The sequence below is a fragment of the Mesocricetus auratus genome, unplaced genomic scaffold (assembly GCF_017639785.1).
Source record: "Mesocricetus auratus isolate SY011 unplaced genomic scaffold, BCM_Maur_2.0 Super-Scaffold_100003, whole genome shotgun sequence".
NCBI lineage: Eukaryota > Metazoa > Chordata > Mammalia > Rodentia > Cricetidae > Mesocricetus > Mesocricetus auratus.
Window position 1 is genome coordinate 103785394 of NW_024429188.1, and position 26560 is coordinate 103811953.

At 41.0% G+C, this 26560-nt stretch overlaps 1 protein-coding gene and 1 non-coding gene across 4 annotated transcripts; both read right to left on the reverse strand.

The window, feature by feature from the left end:
* Nucleotides 1-10597: 10597 nt before the first annotated feature.
* On the reverse strand, nt 10598-20616 carry Rbmx (RNA binding motif protein X-linked). Of its 3 annotated transcripts, none has more exons than XM_005084524.4 (11): nt 20440-20616; nt 19179-19310; nt 18876-18982; nt 18004-18175; nt 16844-16996; nt 16193-16307; nt 15982-16107; nt 15521-15603; nt 13664-14881; nt 12707-12793; nt 10598-12094 (listed from the first exon to the last, which is right to left on the reverse strand). In XM_005084524.4, exons 2-9 carry the CDS (start codon nt 19285-19287, stop codon nt 14571-14573), a joined length of 1176 nt encoding a protein of 391 aa, XP_005084581.1. In that variant the 5' UTR covers nt 19288-19310; nt 20440-20616; the 3' UTR covers nt 10598-12094; nt 12707-12793; nt 13664-14570. The 3 variants fall into 3 exon arrangements, with proteins under 3 accessions (XP_005084581.1, XP_005084582.1, XP_021091239.2); XM_005084525.4 differs by having other exon boundaries at nt 19179-19313; XM_021235580.2 differs by lacking the exon at nt 20440-20616 and adding an exon at nt 20102-20122.
* LOC121140096 lies at nt 19059-19131 on the reverse strand. The gene has a single exon (XR_005876929.1). It is a non-coding gene; the product is annotated as a small nucleolar RNA SNORD61 (small nucleolar RNA).
* Nucleotides 20617-26560: the final 5944 nt, after the last annotated feature.

Consider the following 26560-nt stretch of genomic DNA (forward strand, 5'->3'; position numbering starts at 1 on the left):
TTTAAGTGTGTGTGTGTGTGTGTGTGTGTGTGTGTGTGTGTGTGTGTGTGTGTGTAGGTCAGAGGACAACTCTCAGGAGTTGGTTCTCTCCTTCTGTCATGGACTCAGGGGATTAAACGCAAGTCATCGGACTTTCCAAGCAAGAGCCTTTACCCAATGAGTCATCTTGTCACCCCCCTTTTTTTCTTTTCAATAGCTAAAATTGAGAAACAAATAAAAAGTGAATAAGCAAAAAAAAAAAATACCATGGCGCACGCCTTTAATCCCAGCACTCAGGAGGCAGAGGCAGGAGGATCTCTGTGAGTTCAAGACCAGCCTGGTCTACCAAGCTAGTTCCAGGACAGGCTCCAAAACAATACAGAGAAACCCTGTCTCGAAAAACCAAAAAAAAAAAAAACACTCCCCAAACTAACCAACAAAAACTAGTACAAATATTGGGGGCCCACCTCTGTAGCCCCAGCCCTTGGAGTCTGAAGCAGAAGGATTCCCATGAGTTTAAGGCTAATCTGGGCTATAAAAGGACTTGGGTGGGGGCAAGTGGGGTAAACACCTGAAAGTAACCCAACTTTTAAAGTAAATCAAGTATCTTAATAAAACTCTGTTATTCACCCCCTCAATAGCTTTGTTTCTGTTGTTGTATTTTTTAGACAGGGTCGTACTCTTATGAAGACCAGGATGACCTTTAAATCATAATCCTCCTGCCTCTGCCTTGTGAATAACAAGGATTCAGAAATGTATGACACAACACTTAGCTCTAAAAAACAAGACATACAGAGACAGGTGAAGTGGTGTATACCTGTATTCCCAGCACTCAGGAAACCAAGGCAAGAGGACTGCCATGACTTTGAGACCATCCTACACTACACAGTGAGTTTCAGGCCAGCCTCAATTACATTTTGAGACCCTGTTTCAAAACAGAAACCAAAACAAATTAAATGAAAAGATAGCCCATATATATGTGTGTGAAAATGTTCCACGTCACTATCAGAGAGATGGAAATCAAACCATGTTGAAATGTTGACTTGACCCAGTAGAAATAGCCGTTTTGAAAAACACAAAAGGGATACATTACACTTATTTGATGGGAATATAATTTAATAAAGCCACTGTGCAACACAGTGTGGAGGTTCCTCAACAACTAAAACACAGGAACACATACAAAACTGGAAAATCCAGCAATCCACTTTCTAGTTAGATAGCCAAGGAAAATGAAATTATTGTGATCTTGCAGTACATCACCATAACTACTAGTGATGATTATCACATTTTCATGTTCATCAGATGTTTTTTAAAAATAGTTTTATTGAGGTGTCATTTAGAAACTACAAAACTCAGCTATTTTTTGGTAAGTTCACAGAACTATGTGGTCATCTTCAAAATCCAGTGATTTTGATTAGATGAAATTACACATGCACAACTAATCTCTACTTCCTTAACCCTAAAACACGACGGATTTATTTTCTGTCTCTATAAATTCATCATGTCTAAACACTTATTGTAAATGGATTAAGAGAACATGGTCCTTTGTAGTTATTGAGTGCCTACATGTATGCAAGATGTGCATGCAGTGCCCACAGGACAGGAGAGGGCACAAGAACCCCCTGGAACCGGAGTGAGTCACACACCCTTACGAGGTGCCGTGTGGGTGCAAGTAACCTCTGAGCATCTCTCTAGCACTCCTGTGTAGTTTTGAAGCTCCTATGCTGTAACACAGTCATATGCTCCTTTTACTGCTGAACAGCATACCACTGAATGATTATGACCTTTTGTTTATTCATTCACCAGTCTATACACATTTGGATAATTTCTAATTATTGGCTATTTTTTATTTGGTTTTGCTTTCAGACAGGGCTTCACTCTCTAATGTGAACTAGCCTTGAACTCGTGGATATACTCCTACATCAGCTTCATAGTACTAAGATTACAGGTGTGATCCACCATGTCTGTCCTAGTTGTTGGCAATTATAAATAAAGCTTGTGTGAATGCCTGTACTTTAACTTCCTATTAAAGTGCAAGTACCTGAGACTATTAGCATATTACTTATGAGCCTGCAATGAGGTTGCTTATCACAGCTGAAAACACATGGCAGAACTCTTCACCTAATGCCTGATATCTTCTTCAACAACTTTCATCCTGTGACCAGATGACCTTCAATTAAGTTTGACCTTTCAAAGTTTCCTAACATAGGCTGGGGACAAAAACCTTTAACACTTGAACCTTCAGGGACATTCCTGCTGCAAACTGTAACAAGAGCCGTGTGAATCATCTTTTAAAGTCCAATATATTTCCATCTATGGAGATTTCTCAATGGGTCTGTTTTCTGTCTTTATAAATTCTCTCATCTATCCCAGGCAGCCCTTAAATGTCCCTGGGAACGTTTATTTTGATTTCTTTGAATGGTTGTACTGGGTATGTCAAACTTTCTGAAAGAGGCTGCACCATTTTGTTTCTATCAGTAATGTATGAGGGCTTTAAAAGCACTCCACATTTTTGTTTAAAACTTTATATCTGGATATTTTTTGAAGTTAGGGTGTCATATATTCTAGACTGGCCTTAAAATCTTTATGTAGCTAAAACTAACCTTGAACTCCTGATCCTTCTGCCTTATGTCCAAATTTGTTACATGGTTTTTTGAAAAGATTTTCTTTCTTTCTTTCTTTCTTTCTTTCTTTCTTTCTTTCGTTTTCTTTTTGCTTTTTTTTTTGAGACAGGGTTTCTCTGTGTAGCTTTGGAGCCTATCCTGACACTCACTCTGTAGACCAGGCTAGCATGGAACTCACAGAGATCCGCCTGCCTCTGCCTCCCAAGTGCTAGGATTAAAGGCATGTATCACCAACACCTGGTTTGAAAAGATTTTCTATGTATGTTTTGCCTGCACGTATATTATGTGCACCACATAAAGTATTGATCAAGGCATGGTAGCACAGGCCTTTGAACCTAGCACTTGAGTTTGAGGCCATCCTGATCTGCATAGTGAGTTCAAGGCCAACCTGGGCTATTTAAGCTGAGACCATGGCTCAAAAAAACCCAAAACCAACCAAACAAACACCACAAAGGAAGGAAGGAATGATGGAAAGATGAAGGGTTCAAGGCTAACCTGAGCTGCATGAGACTCTGTCTCCAATAAGAAAACACAAATAAAGAAGGAGACCATTGTTTTGAGAGGCAGTCAATTTCCTCGTTCCTTGATCCTGGTGAAATACAATTTAGGCTTTGTCAAGGCAAACAGAGAGCAATCCCTACTCAGGGAGAAGTTCTCAAGCATAGCTTTTCAACTCAATGCCTGTGTGTTAAAAAGCTGACTCCACTCTGGCTAGGTCAGAGTCCCAAGAGCATCAAAACTGTGTGACCTCTAGTATTTCTAGTCTTCTTTCAACTCCACAGCAGCTAGAATTCTTTCCAGGCCTGACAAATGTCACACTGTGAATTGTGCAGGCTAAGTGACCGACAAGGAAAGCACAAAGTGACATCTGGGGAAGCTGTGTTTCTCTTCCTCTCTGAAACTGCTGATTCTGATCTCTGCCCCCTATGTCCAGTGACACTGATGTACTGTGCTTGGACTCTACTTCTGTTTGCTGTGGTCAGAAAATTCTTCCCCAGACACTAATGAATATGGGGCTCCTATCACGTGGTACCTCTTGTCACAGAATGTTCTGGGAATGCACATGTGCACAACCATGCCCAGCTATAATTCAAACTTTCAAAAATATGCAAATGCTATAATTTGATGATTTGAGTATATACTATGTGTTGAGTAGATTCTTACCCATACCCCCAAAATTTTTTCTTGCCTCTTCTTCCTTGCCTAAATCCCTCCAAACAGCTTCACTTCTACAGTAATGTAACATGCATACATTACTGTATACAAAATTTAGGAACCACAAATGAGAGGAAAACATGTCTGAGATTGGCTTAGTAGTTCCCTTAACGATTATTTCCAGTTGCCTCTCTCTTTCTACAAATGACATGGCTGAAAAAAATCCCCTTATGTATATATGCCACATATCCTTTATCTACTCTTTTCTTATTGGACAACTAGACTGATTCTATAACTTAGCTGTGGTGAACAATGCTACGGTACACATTGATATTCAAGTATCTCTGTGACAGCTGACTTGAAGTGTGGTATAGCTGGGCTATATCCAATATAATATTTAGTTTTTTCCAAGAAACCTACTGGTTTCTATAATGGGTATCCAAGTTTGCATTCCCACAAGCAGTATGTAAGTGTTCCTTTTTCTCCACATCCTTACCAGAATTCATTGCTATTAATTTCTTAATGAATGTCATTCTGAATAGGGTAAACAGAATCTCAGCAGTTTTGATTTGTATTTGCTAATGAGGTCGAACATCTTTTCGTGTTTATTGGCCAAGGGGACAGGAGAGATGACTCAGTCAGCAGGAACGAGAACTGGCTGCTCTTGACCCAGCATGCACATGGCAGCTCACAACCTATCTGTGATCTGACGCCCTCTTCTGGACTCCTCAGGCACCAGGCAAGCAAGTGGTACACAGACACACATACAGGCAAAAGACTCATACACACAAGATACAAATCATTTTTAAATGCCAAGCCAGGGCTGGGCTGTATCTCAGCAACAGCAGAGAGCTTGCTTAGCATGCATGAAGCATGGAGTCAATCCCTATCACCAAATAATATATTTTTATTTTTTATGTGCATTGGTATTTTGCCACGGAACTGAAACTACAGACAGTTGTGAGCTGCCATGCAGGTGCTGGGAATCAAACTCGGGTCCTCTGGGAGAGTATTCAGTGTTCTTAACCCCTGAGCCATCTCTCCAGCCCCCCTATCATCAAATAAAACTGGGCATGGTGGGGCATGTTTGAAATTCTTGTACTTGAGAGGTAGAGACAGAAGGATATCAAGTTCAAGGTCCTGCCCCCCCCCAAAAAAAACCATTAAGCACAGTATGGTGATGCCAGTAGTCTTGGCATGTGGGAGGCAAAAGCAGGAGGATCCCCAGAAGCCAACCTGATCTACAGTAACACATTCCAGGCCAGACTGGGCTACTTAGTGAGACTCAGTCTCTTAATACCTTATCAAGACAAACCAAGGAATAGACTAAAGATAAATCAGTTGTAAAATGTATAAGGACATAGGTAAATTCTACCATAGAACAACACACAGGTAGAATGTAAAAGGCTCAGTGATTAAGCCTCAGATTACACCAAATAAAATGTTACCATTAACTAAAAACAAGAAACTATGAACTGGATACAGCCTGATCTTCTAGCCTCTACATTACAGGTCTAAAGTGCATGTTATCCCACAGCTAAGGTACTGGGTAATGTAAAGGAAAAGAATGGGGTGGGGACATAGTTCATTTGGTAAGAGTACTACCCTCACATGCAAAACGTCATGGTTCCATCTCTAGCGTCACATAAACTAGTCATAGTCGTGTACATGCTTGGAATACCAGCTCTTGGGAAGGAGGAGTTTAAGTTCAGCTTAGGCTCTCTGTGATATCTTTAAGACATGGTCTCACTTATGTAGCCCTGGCTAGCCTGGAATACACTGAGTGTTGGGATTTTTAAAGATGTATAATTACCGTGCCTGGCTACGGCATCTTCAGAAAAAATAGTTACATTGGAAGAAACACACCCTTATTCGGTTTAGGCTTTTAAGTTTTTTCTTTTTCTAACTGCCTCAGACTCCAAACTCCCTTTATTCTGGTTCCATGAAAACAAATCCTGACCCTTTGCCAGCTGGCACATTTGGAGGTGAAGCGTTAGTAAGCCACCACAGGACTTGGGTTTGCCTCCTGGTTCGGTCTCTAGCTCAAGGAGACTGTCTGTGTTGTGCTTGTACAGGGTACGTGTGTTCTGGGCTCTGTAACAGCTTCCCCAGAAACACCCTTAGGCAGTGTTTATGTTGAGTTTATGTTTATGTTTATCTGGCAAGACACTTCCTTCTGTACTTTCCCCAGCACCTGGAGGGCAATTTCTAGTAGGTTCTGCTATTGTGGTACCAGGGCCTCCTTAAACATTAAAAAAGTCCCAGCCATGCCTCTTCAAGTTTTGATTTCTCTGAAGTAGTTGGTGAGACTCCTCCCTGATATTCCAGAATAGTCCTGCAGTAGTTTTAGAAGACTACAAAGTTGGGGGAGGGTCTTCCATGGGCACTCTAATCTCAACCCTAGGATTAGTAATTATAGTAATGTTATGCTTGGTATTCTAGCTAGCCCTCCTGTATTCCCTAGTTTCCTTTACTTCCATTACTCCTACCCATTAGGGAATTCTTCATACTAAATTTTCCTTGTACAAAATACTGTGTTCTTACTCCTCAAATCCAACCTGATCATGAGTTAGTGTCTACAAGAGCCTAGAGAGGGAACTCAAGAGATAAAGCCACAACAGCATATGGGGACCGTTAACTAAATGCCTTCAGACTGAGCACAGTGCTTTCAGCAAATGAGAACTGAGCTGCTAGCAATGTCCAGCAGGCAGGAACATCACAATCAAGCCACATTTTGTGATTCATAAAGTGCCAACTGTTTGTCATAGAGTGACACAAATGTCTGCAATCGTCAGGGACTGCTGCACTGTGGTGGTAGTGGAAACAACTGCATGGCAGGGACTGACTGGATGAATTCTTGCTCTTTACTTGTGGCTACAAAGAAAATTGCAGTTCAGCTGCTCTAAGAACCAGAGGGCTTCCCAATAGCTATACAGAAGCTTGTTTCGTATAATCTTAGGACAGATACTGCTGAAAATCAGCTGTGAAGAATTCTGAGTGACACCTGAATCTTATCACGTCTCTCATGTGACAGTGCATCCACACTTGGACCCCTCCCTGCTGAAACTGAAGCAGCTTGCCCTACTGTCTGCAGAAATAAGACTTCCTCTGCTTAAAAATCACAGGCAACTTGCCTGGGATGATTCTTTGAAATATACTATCTTCGTCTACATCCACCACAACCATATTCAACTAACAATAGGCTTACAACCAGGGTCAAATGTCACACAACCTAAGGGCTTACAGATCAAGCTGGGAAGAATGAGCAGGCAAAATATGGTAGAGTGTCAGTATATAATAAACACTATGCTATAACCAGAAGCAATGGACTAAATTCATATTTGCCCTCTAGGTAAATCTTTCAAGCATTGATAACAAACAGTTCATAAGGCAAGAGATATACACAATACTATAAATGGATGTAATTTAAAACACACATGGAAAACATTAATATAGGACTAGGGAGATATAACTTGGTAGAGTGCTTGCCTAGCCATGAACAAAGCCCTGAGTTCTATTCCTAGCACTTTGTAAACTGGGTGTGATAGTATAATACTAGCACATTAGAGGGGAAAGAAGAGATAAGCAGTTCAAGGTCAGTATGTGTTATGTAAGACCTTGTCTCAAAAATGTCAGTATGACGGTTGGACCAGGCATAGTAGCATACATTTTAATGCCGGCAGGCAGAGGCAGGTGCATCTCTATGACTGTGAGGCCAGTCTGATCTACACATCTGTCTCAAAATGAAAAAAAGCAAACCAACACAAAAGGGCATACATTGTATCAGAATAGTTGCTTACTGGGTGTTGGTGGCGCACACCTTTAATCCCAGCATTTAGGAGGCAGAGGCAGGTGGATCTCTGTGAGCTCCAGGCCTTCCTGGTCTACAGAGTTAGTGCCAGTCAGGCTCCAAAGCAATACAGAAAAACCCTGACTCAGAAACAAACAAAAAAAAAAACCAAAACAATTAGTTGCTAATGGGGACATTGTGAATGGAGGAAAGTGAAAACAGAATGAGAATACATGTGAACTAACTGTAACATACAAACTCAGCTCGAGAATAAGAATACATGTGAACTAACTAATATACAAACTCAGCTCGAGGATGAGAATACATGTGAACTAACATACAAACTCAGCTCAAGAATGAGAATACATGTGAACTAACTGTAACATACAAACTCGGCTCGAGAATGAGAATACATGTGAACTAACTAACATACAAACTCAGCTCGAGAATGAGAATACATGTGAACTAACTGTAACATACAAACTCAGCTCGAGAATGAGAATACATGTGAACTAACTGTAACATACAAACTCAGCTCGAGAATGAGAATACATGTGAACTAACATACAAACTCGGCTCGAGAATGAGAATACATGTGAACTAACATACAAACTCGGCTCGAGAATGAGAATACATGTGAACTAACTAACATACAAACTCAGCTTGAGAATGAGAATACATGTGAACTAACTGTAACATACAAACTCGGCTCGAGAATGAGAATACATGTGAACTAACTGCAACATACAAACTCGGCTCGAGAATGAGAATACATGTGAACTAACTAACATACAAACTCAGCTCGTAAGAACTAGATCCCTCCTCCAAAAGCGCAGTCCTAAATACAAGAGGGAAATTGGTGGAAAATAATATTTAATAATTTTGCTGGGTGATGGTGTGAATGCCTTTAATCCAAGCACCGAGGAGGAAGAGGTAAGATAGATCTCTGAGTTCAAAGATAGCCTGGACTACAGAGCAAGTTCCAGGACAGTGGGGGTTACACAGGGGAAACTGTCTCCAAAAAATAAACAAAAAACAAAAACAAAAAGCAAGAAAAAACAAAATTATGTAATATTTACTATGAGGCAAGCACAGGAACTCAATCGTATTTCCATCTCGGGGAGACAGATTATCAACCCTCTTTACAGGTGAGAAATCAACTACAGAGTTAATTTCCCCCATGTTCTACGTACAAGGGATAATGCTGAAGTGAGAGTTTTAACTCAGTAAGAAATATGTCTAGAGATAGGTAATGGAGACTGGGATGGAGAGGGGTATCACCTACAATGAATGTCACCATAGATATAGGAGGCTGGGGGAAGAAATTTTGCGTATAAGTGTCCTGTCCCAAACTTAGTGTTGGGAAGACCATTCCCTCCTTCAGCGCCACTGTAAGACAGCAATTGGAACTGTCAATTCACAGTAGTATTGAATCATGGAGCATGTTACATGAGTAGTTACAAAGAAAAAACCAATTTTACACTGTCAGGTCCTGGTTATTTCCCTCAAGGCAAAGATCTGCTGGAGCCTTCCTTGGGGACTCTGATAGACTCAAGAGGGGAAGATTCTCTCAGGCACAGATTCCAGATTTGTAAATCATATTAAGACTTACTTCTTAGCCGGGCGTTGGTGGCGCACGCCTTTAATCCCAGCACTTGGGAGGCAGAGGCAGGCGGATCTCTGTGAGTTCGAGGCCAGCCTGGTCTACAAGAGCTAGTTCCAGGACAGCCTCCAAAGCCACAGAGAAACCCTGTCTCGAAAAACCAAAAAAAAAAAAAAAAAAAAGACTTACTTCCTATGGTTACGACCATTATTCCTATGATCATTAAAATGTATTTTGAGGCCCGGTGTATGCAAGTATATGATGCACATGTGCTTGGCAGGGAACTTGCAGGGGTCCATGCTCACTCACTATATGGATCCTGAGGACCAAACTCAGGTTGTCATCAGGCTTGGCGGCAAAAGTACCCTTACCTACGGAGCCATCTCTACAGCTTTTTTTTTTTTAGATCAAGTCTCATGTAGCCTAGGTTGGCCTTCAACTCCCTGCATACATCACCATGCCTGGTTTATAGGGTACTAGGGACTTTGTATATGTTAGGCAAGCTGAGCGTAGATTTTGAATATCTATGTATACTATACACATGAGTGGGAAAGGGGGATGTGGTCCAAGAAGAAAGGAGACGGAGAGGAAATAGATCTTAAGTGGGGGTTAGTATAAGGGGAATAGCAAGAGGGCAGCAGCAGGGATAGAAGAGAGAATCAACAAAGCAAAGTATGCACAGTGATGCCACAGAACCCTATTACTTTCTATGCCAATTACAAATCAATTGTCATCAGTGTTCTCCAATAAATTCTCAATGTCTGTCTAGCCAGCAAGTCCCAAGGATCCTTCTATCTCCATCTCCTGAGCATTGGGATTACACATGAACCTCCATTCAAGACTTTTTATTTTGGTTCTGGGGATGGAACTCAAGTTCCCATAGTCTGATAAAGGTTATTAGTTTCCTTTGTCAAATAAGTTTTGTGAAATCAACATTCTGCCACCCTTAAATGTATACTTCACAGAAAGTTAAGCTAGAAACCTCCCACACAGAAGCATATAATTATGGGCTATTCTATTAACACCAGTGAATGACTCTGATCCAAAGTACTGAAATTCACTATCATAAACTACTTCTTACTAACCCATCCCCCACCTTTGTCCCTACCCCTTCAAGATATGCAGGACATCAAGGTAGAAGCAATAGCAGAAATTCTTGGTAAATGAGTCTTTACTTCTTAGGTGTGACAGCTCTCTCTTACATTTTTAGGTTAAGGATTAATCATCTGAATGACCATGTTTATATAAGATTAACTCATCACAATAGAGGAAGGCCAGTGGTCAGCCTACCTCAGGGACTATGGATAGATAGCCCCTTGCAGAAGTATTAGCAGCACCCTAGAACTGACGTTTGGGGGAGATGAGTTAAGAAAAAAAACACAGAAAACCCTATATGAATTTCTACTTTCAAAAGTGTTTTAAAAAAAGAACCCAACACCACAAAGATACATGTTCAAGTTTTATTGGGTTTCAATACAAAACATTCCAAAAAGTGATCTATAATACCTAAACTCTACATCCAACTACCATACCAAATAAACCACACCACTTCTTGTATTATTCAAATCCTCTTACAACAAGTATATAGCTAGAAGAATCAAGGACAGTTTTTTTTCTAGTTGAAGATTAAGAACTGTTGGGTCTGTAAACTACTGTTTGTCAAAAAGGTCTCTGGGACTATATTATATGAATGTTCCTATATGGTAGCTTCACTACTACATTTGTAAAGACAAGTCTAGTAATTTCTTTCTCTACTTAATATGGACTTACTCCAGCTGTGAATTTGTATAACAATTAAAAAGCACTTTTGACTGCTTGTCTTTGGTAAACTTTATTGTTATGTTGTTGTTAAAATTTATGAAGTGTTTACCATAAGTTACGCTATAATAAACAAAGACTTTATAAAATAAAAACAAAAAAAAACAAAAAAGGTCTCTGGGTAATTTCTTCCTGCTTCTTACTTTGAATTTATCATTTATTTTTACTCTAGTATTCCCTATGCTAAAGTATCATTAAGAAATCTAAATAAATGCTTGAGAGCTGAAGGTACCTGACAGAAGCACCTACTCAAGGAATTATTAGACTATTGAAGGCTTGAGTTAAGGCAGCTATTCAAAATTTGGTCAGTACCCTCACAATCTGATGAGAAATGTCACCAATGGCGCTTAAGTGTTTTGGATCATTCTCTGTAGTCATGAATGCCAAATGTAATAGTACTAAATGACTTTGTTAAATCCTTTAGTCCTACAACACCAACACTTTACACTACTGGCTCTTAAGTTTCCAAAGCAATACCAGAGTTGGATCATGATTTGTTTCTAAGCCTGAAACCTGAGGTCAAGTTCCTTTGTAAAACTACACTGACCTGGGGACTTATATTTGTTTCCAGAATGCTTCCCACTATCCTAACAATGTGCCAGTTTTTACTTTTATTTCCTAGCATTGCTCCTCCCCTTCAAAGTTTTATAGGACAAGTAATGTTTTCCCCCGATAAGGTAATTCCTCTAATGGTTTACTTGCTGAAAACTATACATCAGTGTATAAAGTTATCATGGAAGCAGTTTTCTTTTTCTGTGTGTGGTGCCAGGGATTGAACTCTAGGCTTCACTTGTACTTAGGCAAGCACTCCACCATGGAGTTACAGTCCCAGCTAACTCAGTGAGCATCAGCTCTAAATTGCACAGTTGCCTGAACTACGGAATCCACACAAAGAGCCCTGAGAACTTCTTGGCTAGGTACCTCCACTTACCAATTTCTCCATCTCCCTCTCTTCCTTTGGTCAATCTTAAAAGATCACCACTCCCTAATTAAGGTTTAACCGACACTGATGCCTCCCTCCCTTGAAGACAAAAAGAATCTATTGCCTATACCAAACCAATTCTGATGAGCACTGGGTATGTAACTGCTGCGGCTTAGTCTCAGCATTCCTCTGCTTCAACAACTCTGTAAAAGAAGCATGTGATCAAGTTACAGAGTATTGTACACTGCAAAGCACTTTGAACTTGTCTCTCCTCCTTAAGTGCACACAACTGGGCTTCTCAGTTTAAGTACTAGCTCTAAAGTGGAGCCATGTTCACTACAATTACTCTAGGCATCAGTTCTGCAATATTAAAATCAGACACCCTGTCACATGGTGCCCCTGAAATTCGGAAGTTGCAGTGGCAGCTCTGTCACTAACTAGCCAATTGAAAATAAGCAGGCACACTGACAGCATGTATGCAATTCAAACAACATTGCTCACATAGCAAACTATTAACCAGATAGCTCTTTTCACAAGAACTCTTGCAGGCAAAGAGCTGTTAGCAACTATTTCAGAAACTCCTAGTAGTCCATACTACCTATACTCTATTAAATGAAAATACATGTATATACTTTCACTCCAAATGGATGTGCTAGGTTTTTATGACAAAACAATTTCATCCTCATGTCCAGAGTTGAGCAATATTCCATTTTACAGACAAACTAGAGGTCAGAAAATAGCTGCCAATCCCATAGTCATACAATGACAAAGTTACAGTGTTTAAAGCTTTGAAGGACACTGCTTTCAACACTCACCTGATCATTTGATTTTTTTTCTTACTGCCAGCTTTATCTGCTGTGAATCAATCAGCACTCTATGACAGTATGACCATTAGGTTCAACCTGCAAAAATTACATAAATGAAAACTAGTTATTTCTCTAAAGGAAGCTCTTTAAAACTTGCCTATAACTGCCCTTTTTTCCAGAGAGAACAGGCAAGTTCAGACTTGCAGCTTAATGCTTATTTCATGTTCTACTACTTCTCTTAATTGGTGGAAGGTTCACTGGCTTGGGATGGACTGGAATGGCTTAAATGGTTAAGTTGCATGGCTTATGGATTCTCATTCTTTTCCAATGGTGCACTGCCACGTTAAATCCATAAGTTGAACGGACAAAACATCTGAAGGAATAAGTGCAGTCTAAGGATTTTTAGTTGGAGGTCTTCAAGTTTACTATATTCAAGAGCATCTTTTTCAACTTCATGGCTGGACCTGGGTCATGCTGCCTCAGGTTTTTTCAATACATTTTTTTCTCCATACAGTGTAGTTTCATAGAACTAAAACAAGTCAGGCATCCAACTAAAGGTCAAGTTTGCAATGGCTTATAGGGGTCAGACAGGAGGACCCCAATCCTAAGCCATTTCTTATATTGACTAAAAGACTAATTTGAAAAAAGTCAAAACATGAAGCATGTTTAAAGGTCTTCATCGAAAATTTGTAAAAAAGGAAAAAACCCCCCTCCCAATTCCCAGATTGCTACTGATAAACAGCTGCATTAACGCCTTTAAGTGTCATACATGCTTTTAAAAAATCCAAGTGTTGAATTTGGAGGACTTCTAATATGCTATTGAACATTTGTAGTTTTTTTTCAAAAGCTTTTTTTTAATCTAGCAGGCATTTCCATTGCCATGAAGTACAGTATGTTTCACTGTACTATGAGGAAGGTAAGTGCTCAATTTCGACTTAGACGGAAAAACTAGTTTGCTTTGCTTACCATCTTTGCTGTTTCACAGGCATTTGGTGCTTTAAATCTGATGTGGAATGCTGATAGATTCACTTTTTAGAAGTCATAAGCCTTTAGGAAGTTGGAGATAACTTCATTGCTTATCTATTTTCTCCTTTGCAATCAAGCTGTTCCTTTAAAAGTGAGACACTACAGAGTTGCAAAAATTTGAAACAGTAAGAGCAAGCATCGTTTTGCAGCTTCATGGTTGGTTTTGGCCAAACTTTTTATTTAGTATTCTGTAGTTGTTTAACACACACTTAAATGGTCTTACTAGGGGAGGGGAAAAGGGAGGTTTCTTGTAGATTCCCAAGGAAATGTCAGAAAAGCAAAATATGGCCAGCATCCATTTGCTGTTTTGGGTTTCTGGGTAAATAGCACACTCCTAGGCATCTGATCTCAGGGTTTTTTTATACTGTGTACATTGAGATTTCAATTGGAAGACACCCTGAAATCATAAGAGTAGCACACCCAACCAACCCTCTGTAATAGCTAGCTTGTCTGCATAGGCAGGGCGATTCATCCCTCAATGGAGACCAAAGGACATCTATATGGCTGAAAGTTTCTGGAAGATCTTAGGATGGCTTTCCTCAATTACTGGGAAAAATCAGGAAGTGGCCTTCAGGGACATTTTTACTTGGAAAATTACAACACTAGTACAAGTCAAGGCTTACACATTTAACATTTGCTTGTTGAAAGCAACTCATAATATGAAATAAAATTAAACATGTCTTACTTTTTCCCTCACAAGAACATAAAAATTAAGGGGAACAGGAAATTTTAAAAAGGTAACACAATTTTTCCTTTGAGTAGTCCTTGGGTAGTTTATGACAGAAAGTTTCCATTTTTGTTTGTTTGTTTTGAATGGGGATTTTTGGTCCAAAAGTTTTGTTTGTTCCTAGTATCTGCTTCTGCCTCCCCCTCTATCAGAGCGGCTTCCTCCACGGCCACCACCTCTTGGTGCTCCGCGGCTTGAACTGCTGTAGGAATCACGTGGAGGAGGGTACCCCCTTTCCATAGAAGGGGGGAGCCCTCGTTCTTGTCTGCCAACGCGATCACGACCACTTGAGTAGAGATCACTTCGGCTGCTTGAGTAACTGTCTCGACTTCCACCATATCCGTCACGTGAGCTGCTGTAATCATCATAGCGACTGCTTCCACCATAAGATGGCGGGGGCCCTCGTGTAGGTGGAGCACTACGTGAGTTACCTGCAGGGTCAATGGTCAGGTAATATGGCAACACTATAAATTGTATATATACAACATTAAATCTGAATTTACAGAATTCTTGTATTATAAGTTTACTTTCTCAACTGGGATGTTTTAAACTCTACCATTGCTGGTCATAAGAGGGAATTGCTCATCTGCTGATACGGAAATGGATTGGTTTTAATGTTTGTTTGAAAAGACTGAAGACGTTGTGTATTTCAAGAGGACATTCCAGACAGCTTGTTATTTTATAGTAGACACTCAGCCACTTTCCAGTGATAAGTTGCAATTCTGAACTGTTGAGTTTCCTTCATATTGCAATGGTAAATATTTGATCTTGTTAATAAAATTTTTAAATTGTATTTTCACTGTTGAGGGAAAACACATCAGGCTGCCAATTTAAGCAAGCAAAATCCCCTCCAAAGCAAGCGAACAGCCTCAAAAGAAAAGAAACAACAACGGAACAAGGAAAGAACCAAAAAGCCCTTCATAAAACTAGGAGAAGCCCAGCTGATAAAGTTACCCCTTGAAAGCAAGCAAAGGTTCCTTTAAAAGCAAGCACCACGCAGCCTATTAATCCAGCTCATGAACCTAAAACCTCAAGCTGGTGCTAGTTAAGACCCTTAACCGGTATCTTACCATAACTCTCATAGGAATCCCTGTAGGAACCTCCACTTGGGTGGTCCGAATAGTCACGATCCCGGCCATATCCATCTCTGTCACTAAATAAAAAGCAATTTTTAATTAAATATGTATTTTCCCCTAAGTTACATGTTAATTTCGTAATTTAAATGCAATATACTCTAAAACTCCCCCCCCAACCCTTTGAAAATAAATGTCTCAAATCTCATTTTTATTTTTAGCGGTCCAGTGGAAAAATAAATTGTGTGAGCATATGAGGAGACACACATGCACGGTGATCCTGTGGTCAAAAGACAACTCTGCGGAGTCTCTTCCCTCCCTTCCGCCTTTGCATGGCTTTCGTGGATGGAAGTTGGGTTGCCAGGGTTATTTGGGAGGCGCTTTTAACAGCTGAGCCATCTGCCAAGCCCTGGACGCATGAAGCTTTACAGCAAATACTTAAAACACAAAGCACTTACTTATAGCCTCTTGATGGGTAGTCATCACGTGAACTGGAATGACCATAATCACGGTAAGTATAATCTCTTGGTGGAGGTACATAATCTCTTGTGTCTCGGGAACTTGGGTAGTCTCTGCTTGAATAGCTGCAGAAAGAGAATTTGGTTTATGCTTCTGATGTGATCTCTTTCAACACAATTCTTCATAAAAGAAACTGCATTTTTCTGTTACCTGTCTTTAGTGGAATATCCATCATCTCTTGGGGACAAATAAACATCTCTGCGAGAGGGAAGGGGTTCCCTTCGTGGCGGGCCTCCATAACTATCTCTTCCACGTGACACAGGGGCTTCAGGAAAAAACAATCATCAAAATATAGCCATCAAAAAGCTAAAGTGTGAACTTACACAAGGGCTAAGAAACAGTGATTTCATCAAATATCCCATGTAGCTGAAACAGGAAGCCTCCCAGTCACTGAATTTCAGTGCTCACTAATTATAAGATTAATTGGAGGAATCCCTAAATCAGTCTTAAACATAAGGCATTAAAAACGTATTAGTGTCTATGGTGGGAGCATGTACAGACTGTGATGCAAATGTAGGGTCAGAGGATAACTCTGTAGGCTCAATTCTCTTTCCACTTTGGTTTCTGAAGGGGGATTGGATTCAAGTTCTTGCACTTGAATAGCAAATGCTTTACCCACTGAGTCATCTCACTGACCAATCATTTAAAAATAAAAATAAAAAGTAGGATCTCCCCATGTACCTGTCTTGAATTCATGTCAATCCTCCTATTCTCCCCAGTGCTAGGTTTGAAATGTACCACCATGCTTGGCTTCAACACAGTGGTATGGGACCAGCAGATTGTAATGCATGCAACAATTACCTCTTCCTGCCATTCCACTGCTGCTACGAACTGGTCCTGAAGGTGCTGATCTTTTAGGAGGAGGACCCCCACTTCGGGGTGGTGGTCCTCTTTTTACTGGTAGAGGTCCCCTCGAAGAACTCATGGTAAAATTCATGGAATAGCCACCATCATCTACATTAGAATAGAAAGAAAATGCATTAACACAATAATCAAGAAAAAAATTAAGAACTATTTGCCTAAAGGCAAAACATCACTAATATCTTTTCTGCTCACTTGGGGAAGCTAGGTTTGTTTCCCATTGAGCAAGGACAAGCATGACAATTGTTCAGGACCAGCCTGAATTAACAAGGGAGACAGTTTCAGAAAACCAGAAGTCTCGTAGACTAGGAAAACAATAGGCCCAGTCCTGCTCTTCAAATTTTTTTTTTACTTAGGCAAGACTATTTGGCCCATTGTTTCAACACTATAATTTAATTTACACCTCCCATATTTTTTTCAAGCCATGAACACTAATTAATGGGGTGGTAGTCTCCGTTTCAAAGGCCTTAGCCCAGCAGTTCTCAACCTGTGGGTCATGATCTTAGGGGTCGAACAACCCTTTCACGAGTTCGTATACCAGATATTCTTGTATTTACACTGCAATCCATAACAGTAGCAAAATTACAATTATGAAGTAACAATGAAATAATTTTATGGTCGGGGGTCACCACAACATGAGGAACTGTATTAAGGGGTCACGGCATTAGGAAGAGTGAGAACCACTGTGTAGACCATCAACATGTGGAACTGTATTAAAGGATCACAGCATTAGGAAGGGTGAGAACCACTGTGTAGACCATCCACATGAGGAACTGTATTAAAGGGTCACAGCATTAGGAAGGGTGAGAACCACTGTGTAGCCCATCAACATGAGGAACTGTATTAAGGGGTCACAGCATTAGGAAGGGTGAGAACCACTGTGTAGACCATCAACATGTGGAACTGTATTAAAGGGTCACAGCATTAGGAAGGGTGAGAACCACTGTGTAGACCATCAACATGTGGAACTGTATTAAAGAGCCACAGGTTTAGGAAGGGTGAGAACCACTGCTTTAGCCTTTCAAAAAGAATGCAGATACTAGTGTGGCTCTGTAGATTGTAACTTAAGCACCAAGCCTGAGTTCCAATCAAATCATTACCCATGTGCCCTCCACGTGAGGGGGGTCCTCTAGTTCCTCCACTTCCTCCTCTTGCTCCTCGAAGACCTCTGGGGGGGCCTCGACTTCTTGGAGGTGGAGGTAGTCCGCGTCTACCACTTTCAAATGATGGTTTGGTGGCTTGCTCCACCTTGATGGCTTTTCCATCTAAGGACTTTAAAAAAATAAATGTTATCAAGACTTTAAAAGAAACTTATAGATCCACTATAACCCATGACAAAAATAATCAATGTCCTTCAAAATAGTTTTGTCAAACAAGTACTATACAAAAAAATGATGGAAATATTTCTTTTTTGAAATACTATTCTATAAATAACACTTTTCCATTCATTTAAAATGTCTACTTTTAGACAAGGGATTCACTGCACTGATATTCAGTAAAATTAAAACAAGTTTAGGTAGGTGTTCAGCTTGTTACCAAAACTAATAAAAAGAGGTAGGTTATCAAATTATGGTTTATGGATTCCAAGATAAATAGTATCACATAACGTCATATACTGCTCTGAACTAACTTTTGTTAGGCATATAACCCTTAACATTAGCTACAAAATTTGATTGTGCAATCATAATAAAATACACAAGACACTTGGTGTGTTCTTTTATTCTAGCAGGAGGATCTCTGAGTTTGAGGTCAGCCTGATCTATATAGTCAAGACCACATAGAGACCCTCCCACACACTTACAAAAAACAACCAACAAAATAAAATAAAATCCAGGATAGTACTACTAATGGCTATGATCAAAAGCCTCTGGATATACATATGCACAATAAAAGTTCCAGAGCTGCTCTGGAACCTAACACTTTGTTCTTTTTGTCACCAGGAGACCCCTTTTTACTAAGCAGACAATCATACCTTTCCATTCATGTCTCGGGCAGCATCCTTTGCATCTGCTGGGCTTTCGAAAGTGACAAAAGCAAATCCTCTTGACTTGTTCGTTTCTCGGTCCTTCATCAAAAGCACTAAAACAGTTTGGGGGTAGGGGGAGTCAGTTATTTTCATGCAAATAAAAATAACCAGAGCACATTTACCAAAAGCAAGCTCAGAACTTCTTAGAGGACAAAATACATTATCATGTCAGAAAGATCAGTGGGTTCAAATTCATCACAGCTTGTCTTTTCATTATACTAATACAGCACATAATTTTAGATAACTCACCTTCCACTATCCGTCCATATTTGCCAAATACGGCCTCAAGGGCTTTCTCATTTGTCTCTGTATTGAGCCCACCAATAAAGAGCTTTCCTGGTCGATCTGCTTCAACCATTTTTTCCTCCAACCGATAGGAATCTGCTGAAAAATAATAATATTATCTCTCTGGAGAAAGTTCCCTAAGTTTAGTGAACAGTTTAATTGTGGCTCATGTTTTTACTAAAAATCTTTATTCTTTAGTAACTAAAGACACCAATAACCCTCAAGAAGAGTAGAAAACCAATTGAAATACTTTTGTTTAAAAGGCCAGTGTCATTTTCATTAACCGGGCTAACAGGGCCTGCCTAATTTCCTAACTTCTTAGTCTACTCTGGCCGCTGTTAAGTCAAAGAACAGCTATTTGAAAAGGCAACTTTTTTTTTTTACAAAGTTGCAACCTCTAGAGTGCAGGACTTAACCTGCAAATGCCACCACACCCGGCTATTGTATCGACCTGTTATCTTTTAAACATTCCGTTACTTATCACCCTAGTAGCTTCCCCACAGGGAAGGGTATATAAAGACTTCCTATTCATTCAAGGTCATCAGCCAGATGCACCAAGTAAAAACAAAGCCCTTTTCTTGATTTCCTAGTAAGTTTAGGCACAAATCTCTAAGTTAGAACAAAGTTGCCGCATCTAACCCCAACAAGATTACTATCTGACTGAAAAGATAAAAAGTGTCAAGAGTCAGAAAATAACGCAACTCAGAATCACACACTGTTAACACTCCTTCCCTGTGCCGGCACCTAATTAAGACTCATTAAAAACCGCGTGTTATAGACAAAATGGCGACACTTGGATCCAACCCAGAACCACCAACAACCGCCGGGCTAACTAACTTTTGCCATTGACACCGGCAGGAAAAACTCCAAAGGCTCCCTCTCCTTACCGCCAAGGACCGGAGGAAGCCACAGAGAAGTCCTCCACCCCATCATTAGCCCCGGTGCTGTCCTGGTGCTAGTCCCGCGGTCGCTCCGCGTCCCGCCCCACCTTCCAAGCTGCGCGCTGCGCCCTCCGCCCTCAGGCGACAGCCAAACCTCCCAGAGACGCGCGCAAGACACCGGACCCCCTAGGATGCTGCTTCTACCCCTTCTGCTTTAATTAGGTTGGCACCTTTGGGCGTCTTAAAATGGCGTCCGCCACCACTATCTCCAGGGAAACAAATGATCACCAGCCCTAACATGACAAGGCTGTACGGAAAACAGACCAAGGAAAGGAAGCTCCTACCCGAGGGGACAGCGACGGTCTCAAGCTCCTGCGAGCTCGCCGACGTGGCCTTCCGAGCAGTGCTGCACCACTGACAGTAGCCGAGTCTCGAAAAGGAACAGAAATGACGCTAGGACGACTGCGCAACGAGGGCGAACAAAGGAGACAGCAATCTTTATATGACCCGGGAACGAGGCTGAAGAACCCGGATGGAAATTAAGCTTAGAATTTGAAGCACGAAGGGTGGGAGGGGAGTGATTCCCAGACTCTTCATAGGCCATCTTCTATGTCACTCACTATTCGCTCCACCTCTTTCCCTTGTCTCTTAAAGTTCTTGCAGGAGCGCGATTTTAACCGTTTGCCCTGCACCCACCCATTTTCCTCCAAGGTGTCTTTTAGCTTTCTGCTGAAAGGTGCACCAGATTTATTGAATAAAAAAGCAAACCCATTGAGCGACCTAATACACTAAGCATGGCACAAAACTTACTTGGCACAAAATCTTAATTCTAAAAGCAATGTGAAAATGGTAGATAGTACAACGCCAATATTGTAGAAATAGCAAACAAAGAAGTTTAGTTGCTACGCTATAACTGCCCAATTTTGTTGAGCAATAACTAATAAATGGGAAGAATCTGGTAAGTAAATGTTAGTTGAAAACAACTTGAATGGCACAGAGAAACCATCCATACAGAACAATTACTGACTACCTACCAGATTCCTTTACAACCAAGAACAAGGGAGTCTAGGCTAGGGCGCCTCAGAGTTAAGACTGCCAAATAAAAGTACAACGATGATAGTCGGGGTGCTGGCTGACACCTTTAATCCCAGGATCTGGGACGTGGGAGTGGGGCAGCAATGAAGGTATGAATTCCAGAATAGCCTGGAATGGTTCGAGCCTGTCTCAAAAAAAAAAAAAAAGCAAAACAAAAACAGGAAAAATGCTAGCAGTTATGTTTGAACTTCAAGTGAGCACTCATAGTTTGTTTTGTGTTTTGAGACAGTCTCAATCAGACTGAGGCTGGTCTTGGAACTCACAGCAGTCCTCCTGCCTCATATTCCCAAGTACTAGGATTACAGGCATAAACTACCATACCAGGTTCTGATCCTAAATTTTTATCTGCCTTGTAGAGGGAAAAATCACATTTTTTTCTTTTTTGTTTTGATTTTATGAGACAGGGTTTCCCTGTGTGGCTTTGGAGCCTGTCCTGGAACTCGCTTTGTAGACCAGGCTGACCTCGGACTACAGATATTAGCCTGTCTCTGCTCTCTGAGTGCTGGGATTAAAGGCGTTGGCCACCACTGGGAGTGGAAAATTACATTGGGGCGGAGGTGTTTCCAAACAGGGTTTCTCGGTGCAGCCCTGACTGTCCTGGAACTCACTCTGTAGACCAGGGTGTGCCATCACCTGGGGCAAACATTACATTCTTAACCCTTTTGATGCAGGGGAATTTCCCCTAACCCCCACCATCAGGGTTTTTCTAATTTCCTTACAACTTAAAAAATTCATCGTGGCCGGGCGGTGGCGGTGGCGGTGCACGCCTTTAATCCCGGCACCAGAGGCAGAGGCAGAGGTCCTGGTGTGGTGACTCATATCTTCAATCCCAGCACTTGGGAGGTAGATCACTGAATTTGAGGAAAGCCTGGTCTACAGATCAACATCGATGACAGCTGGGGCTATTTTGAGCCCTTTACCTTTCTTCCCAAGTGATATTACAGGAGTGTGTCACCACATCCAGTAGTGTACCTAGTACATTTTACAGATTATAGAAGAAACTAATGTACAAGGATAAATGAAGAAAATAGACTTGATTTTTGCCCTAATGAGGCCAATAGTCTAGTGGGGGAGGAATAATTATTAGAATTTAATGGGGAGTAAGTACTAGGCCAGCCCGGATGACTTTATTTTTTTTATTTTTTGCTTTTTACGAGACAAGGTTTCTCTGTATTGTTTTGGAGGCTGTCGGTCCAGCCTGGCCTCGAACTCACAGAGATCTGCCTGCCTCTGCCTCCCGAGTGCTGGGATTAAAGGCGTGCGCTGCCACCACCCGGCTCCCGGATGACTTTTTAAAATGTCTTTTAAAAAGATAGAAATGTATGCACTAGAGGAAGAAACCTACTTAGAATAGTCAAGGAGGAGCTCATTGAGGTGGTACGAAGAACCAAAGCTGAAGAATGAGAAACAACTGTAGAAAGAACATTCTAGACACCAACTTATTATACTATGGATTATGTGACCTCATATGGGGTAATGTAACTGGATGTGTGCAGCGTAATAAAAATGACAATAGTAAAAGGCTCCTGATGCATAACAACAAAAAGACAATTCAAAAATCGAATGCATAATGAATCTCAGATGTTTCTGGCATTATCACCCATGCTGGATCATGGTTCTGAACATACAACATGTGTACTTGGCTTTGTGTATGCCTTTGTTTCATATGGTGCTAAAAACATGTGAAACACCTCTGCCCAGATTTGAGAAGATTGTGTGTTACAGATTGCAATGATTTTATTGCACATTGTAGCACAAATTCTAGTTGGTATTAATAATAATAAAAACCTGTGAGCCGGAGATTAGGTGTAAAGCAGAAAGATCAGAAGAGTAAACCAACCAGCCACTAGCTCTTACCCCTACCTCAGACTGCCTCAGACTGACATGCCTCAGACTGAGTGCTTCAGACTGTTTCTCAACCTGCATCCACCTCTACAGATCCTCAAACTTCCCTTGTTCTCAGACTGCACTGCTCCTCAGACTGTCTTCTGCCTAGACTTCCCCGTGTCTCCTCCCCTCTTAAATTCCTCTCTCTGTCCAGCCACGTCAATCCTGTCTCCACCTCCTTAGTGTTTGGATTAAAGGCATGGGATCCAAAGTGCTAGGATCACCTTTGTGTGAGCTCTCTTTAAGCCTGGATTAATCTCATGTAGCCTTGAACTAACAGTCTACTTCTGTCTCCCAAGTGCTGGGATTAAAGGTGTGTGCCACCACTGCCTGGCCTCTGTGACTGACTAGTGTGGCTGCTGGGATTAAAGGTGTGTGCCACCACCAGCTTCTACCGCTAACTAGTATGCTGGGAAAAAGATGTGTATCACCACTGCCTGACCTCTATGGCTAACTAGTGTGGCTAGTTTTTGCACTTTAATCTTCAGGCAAGCTTTATTTGTTAGACTATAAACAGAATATCACCACAGTACACAGTACATAAAAAGTTTTCTGTTCTTATGGAAACACAGTAATTTAATTACAGAGAACAAAGACATAATATTTTCAAAGCACCATTCTCAGCTTGTGAGTACCAAATTAGTATATCTTTGGGTTGTATTAATTTAAAATGCTTGATTTGAAAACTGCAATCTGAAGATGGATAAGGTGGCTCATGTCTGTACTCCTAGCACTTGGGAGGTAGTCAGAGTTCTCCAGAGTAAAATAGCAGAACTTACAGAGTGAACATGTATATGAAGACTGCTGGAACACCCTGCTTTCCTTCCTCCTGTGAAAACTCTCAGCTCTCCCCTCCTAGCAGATCCTCATTCTTTATTATTTTGGGGGTAGTTTCTAGACAGGGTTTCTCTGTGTAGCAGCCCTGGCTGCACTAGAACTTGGCTTTGTGGACTAGGGTAGCCTAGTCCTGCCCCTGCCTCCATTACTGGGAGTAGAGACATGTACCACCAACACCAGCTCCATTCCTATTGCTAGGTATCAGCACTCAATACCTAGAAACACATTTTACTAGGAAGCTCCCCAGTGGCCATATCTATCAGGATCCCAGAAGAAATTCCTACCAGACAACATACAGCCACCATACTTGCCTAAGAACTAGAGACCACAACAAAAACAAAGGAATAAAACATCCATCCAACAAAGACAAGACCAAATATCAACACCTAGAATTACATATATATATGTATATATATATGTATATATATATATAAGGTGATTTACTAAAATGACTTACAGACTGTGGGACAGGTAACCCAACAATGGCTGGCTATGAACAGGAAAGTTCAAGAATCCAAAAGTTTCTCAGTCTACAAGATGGAAGTCTCTCAGCTGGTCTTCAGTTGACATTGGGATCCCGAAGAAGTGGCCTCTAGTGTCAGTGAAGGAATGGACTTGCTAGTAAGGTGAGAGCCAGCAGTCAAGGAGCAAAAGCTTCCTTCTTCCAAGTCCTTATATAGGCTTCCAGCAGAAGGTGTGGCCCAGATTGAAGGTGTGTCTTCAAGATCTGGATTCCCACCTCCAGATCCAGATTAAAGGCACATGTCTTTCCACATGGAAAGATCTAAATTAAAGGCATGTCTGCCTCAAAGATCAGGGTTAGAAGTGGATCTTCGGAGAGGCATGGTGGCGCACACCTGTGATAGCAGCACTCAAGAGGAAGGGGCAGATGGTACACAGAGGAACCCTGCCGCCAAACAAAAACAAACAAACAAGTAAAAAAAAGGGCATCTTTTTACTTGGATTTTAGTTAATTCCAGATGTAGTCAAGTTGACAACCAAAGAATAGCCATCCCATAGAGAAAGGAGAGTTGGGAGTTCAAAGCCAATTTTAAGTACACAATGAATTTGATGTTAGCCAGAGTTACAAGTAGCTTTGTCCTGTCCTCAGATAATTGCTTTTGGAGTTGAGGACTTGAAATTCACAACACACACACAAATGCAAAGGAGCTCATTGTGGTGCAAGGCACCTTTAATCCCAGGGAGGATCTATAAACTCCAGGACAGCCAGGACTACATACAGATACCCTGTCTCCAGAATAAAAAATGTCAAATTAATTTTGACTCAGGACTAGTCCAAAATTTCCAAGAATGTCTGAAACCACATAACCATATTTCTGCCATAATTTTTTTTTTTGGTTTCTCAAGACAGGGTTTCTCTGTATTGTTTTGGAGCCTGTCCTGGAACTCAATCGGTAGACCAGGCTTAGTCTCAAACTCACAGAGATCCACTTGCCTCTACCTCCCGAGTGCTAGGATTAAAGGCGTGCGCCATCACTGCCCAGTATTTCTGCCATTTTATATTACCTATGTATGGGAAACAGAATTCTCAGCGTTAGCTTTCATAAAGTAAAAAAATTGAAGACTCTATATCTTCTAGTATCAAACATTCAGCCAGGATTACATAATACAGATTCTGTATACCTCATTATCACTAAATGTTCCATTTACATACATATTTTATATGCTTACATACTCCTATTTAAAAAAATAGAAGCTATTATATGGGAACTTTTTTTGAGACATGGTTTCCCTGTGTAACCCTGGCTATCCTGGAACTCACAGAGATCCATCCTCCTGCCTCTGCCTCCTGAGTGCTGGGATTAAAGCCGTGCACCACCACAACTGGGCATCTGAATTTATCTGCAGACTACAAACATGCATTATACACAGCTCAGTCCCCACTCTGTGTCCTCCTCCTATGTAGAATAGTGGATCTCAGACTGTAATTAATGCTCCGGAGCAGCACAAACCCTCAGTGCCTACCCAGAGCCTCAGAATAACAAACATGGGGTTAGGGTGAGTGAAAAGGTAATGGCTTTTAAAGATGTATTTTTTTAGGTAGTTTATGTTTGTGTGTTGCCTGTAAAGAGACCAGAAGAGGGCATTGGATAACCCCTGAATTGGAGTTACTGACAATTGTGAGCTTCTATGTGGCTTCTTAGAATCAAACTCGGGTCTTCTACAAGAGCAGCAAGTGTTCTTAACCTCTGAGCTACCTCTCCAAACTCAGGAGTAGCATTTTGTATTTCTGCACCTATCTGGGGTAGGGATTTATTTTAACACAGTCTCACTCTGTAGCCCTGGCTAGCCCTGAACTTGCTATTGTGACAGTCTTAAGACATCAGCAAATCTGACACCATGTTAGAAACATTGTACCATTCTGACCTAAGAGGCCAGCATGTAGACCTTAATGCCTGTTAAAATGAGAGCAAAGACATAATCCATCGAAGTCCATAGTTTTGGGAAAGTCCCTAAATATACTACCCTTGCTTTTTAGCTTCTGTAGTTCTGATTCTAAGGCTGACTGCCCTTGCTAACTGAGGTATGTCAACCCAGGGTATGCTCTTTGTGCTGAGAAAGGTTCAGGACTGTACTTGGGTTTCAAACACCCAGGGTAGTGGCCAGCCAGCTAATAAGACTTTT

Bases quoted from the DNA above. Each gene is read 5' to 3' on its own strand.
- Rbmx (XM_005084524.4), bottom strand. From the start codon at position 19,287: ATGGTTGAAGCAGATCGACCAGGAAAGCTCTTTATTGGTGGGCTCAAT. The intron at 18,176-18,875 runs GTATGATTGTCT...ATTTTTTTAAAG, and splicing joins CCCGAGACATGAATGGAAAG to TCCTTAGATGGAAAAGCCAT. The intron at 15,604-15,981 runs GTAAGTGCTTTG...CTTTTTATTTAG, and splicing joins TACCCATCAAGAGGCTATAA to TGACAGAGATGGATATGGCC.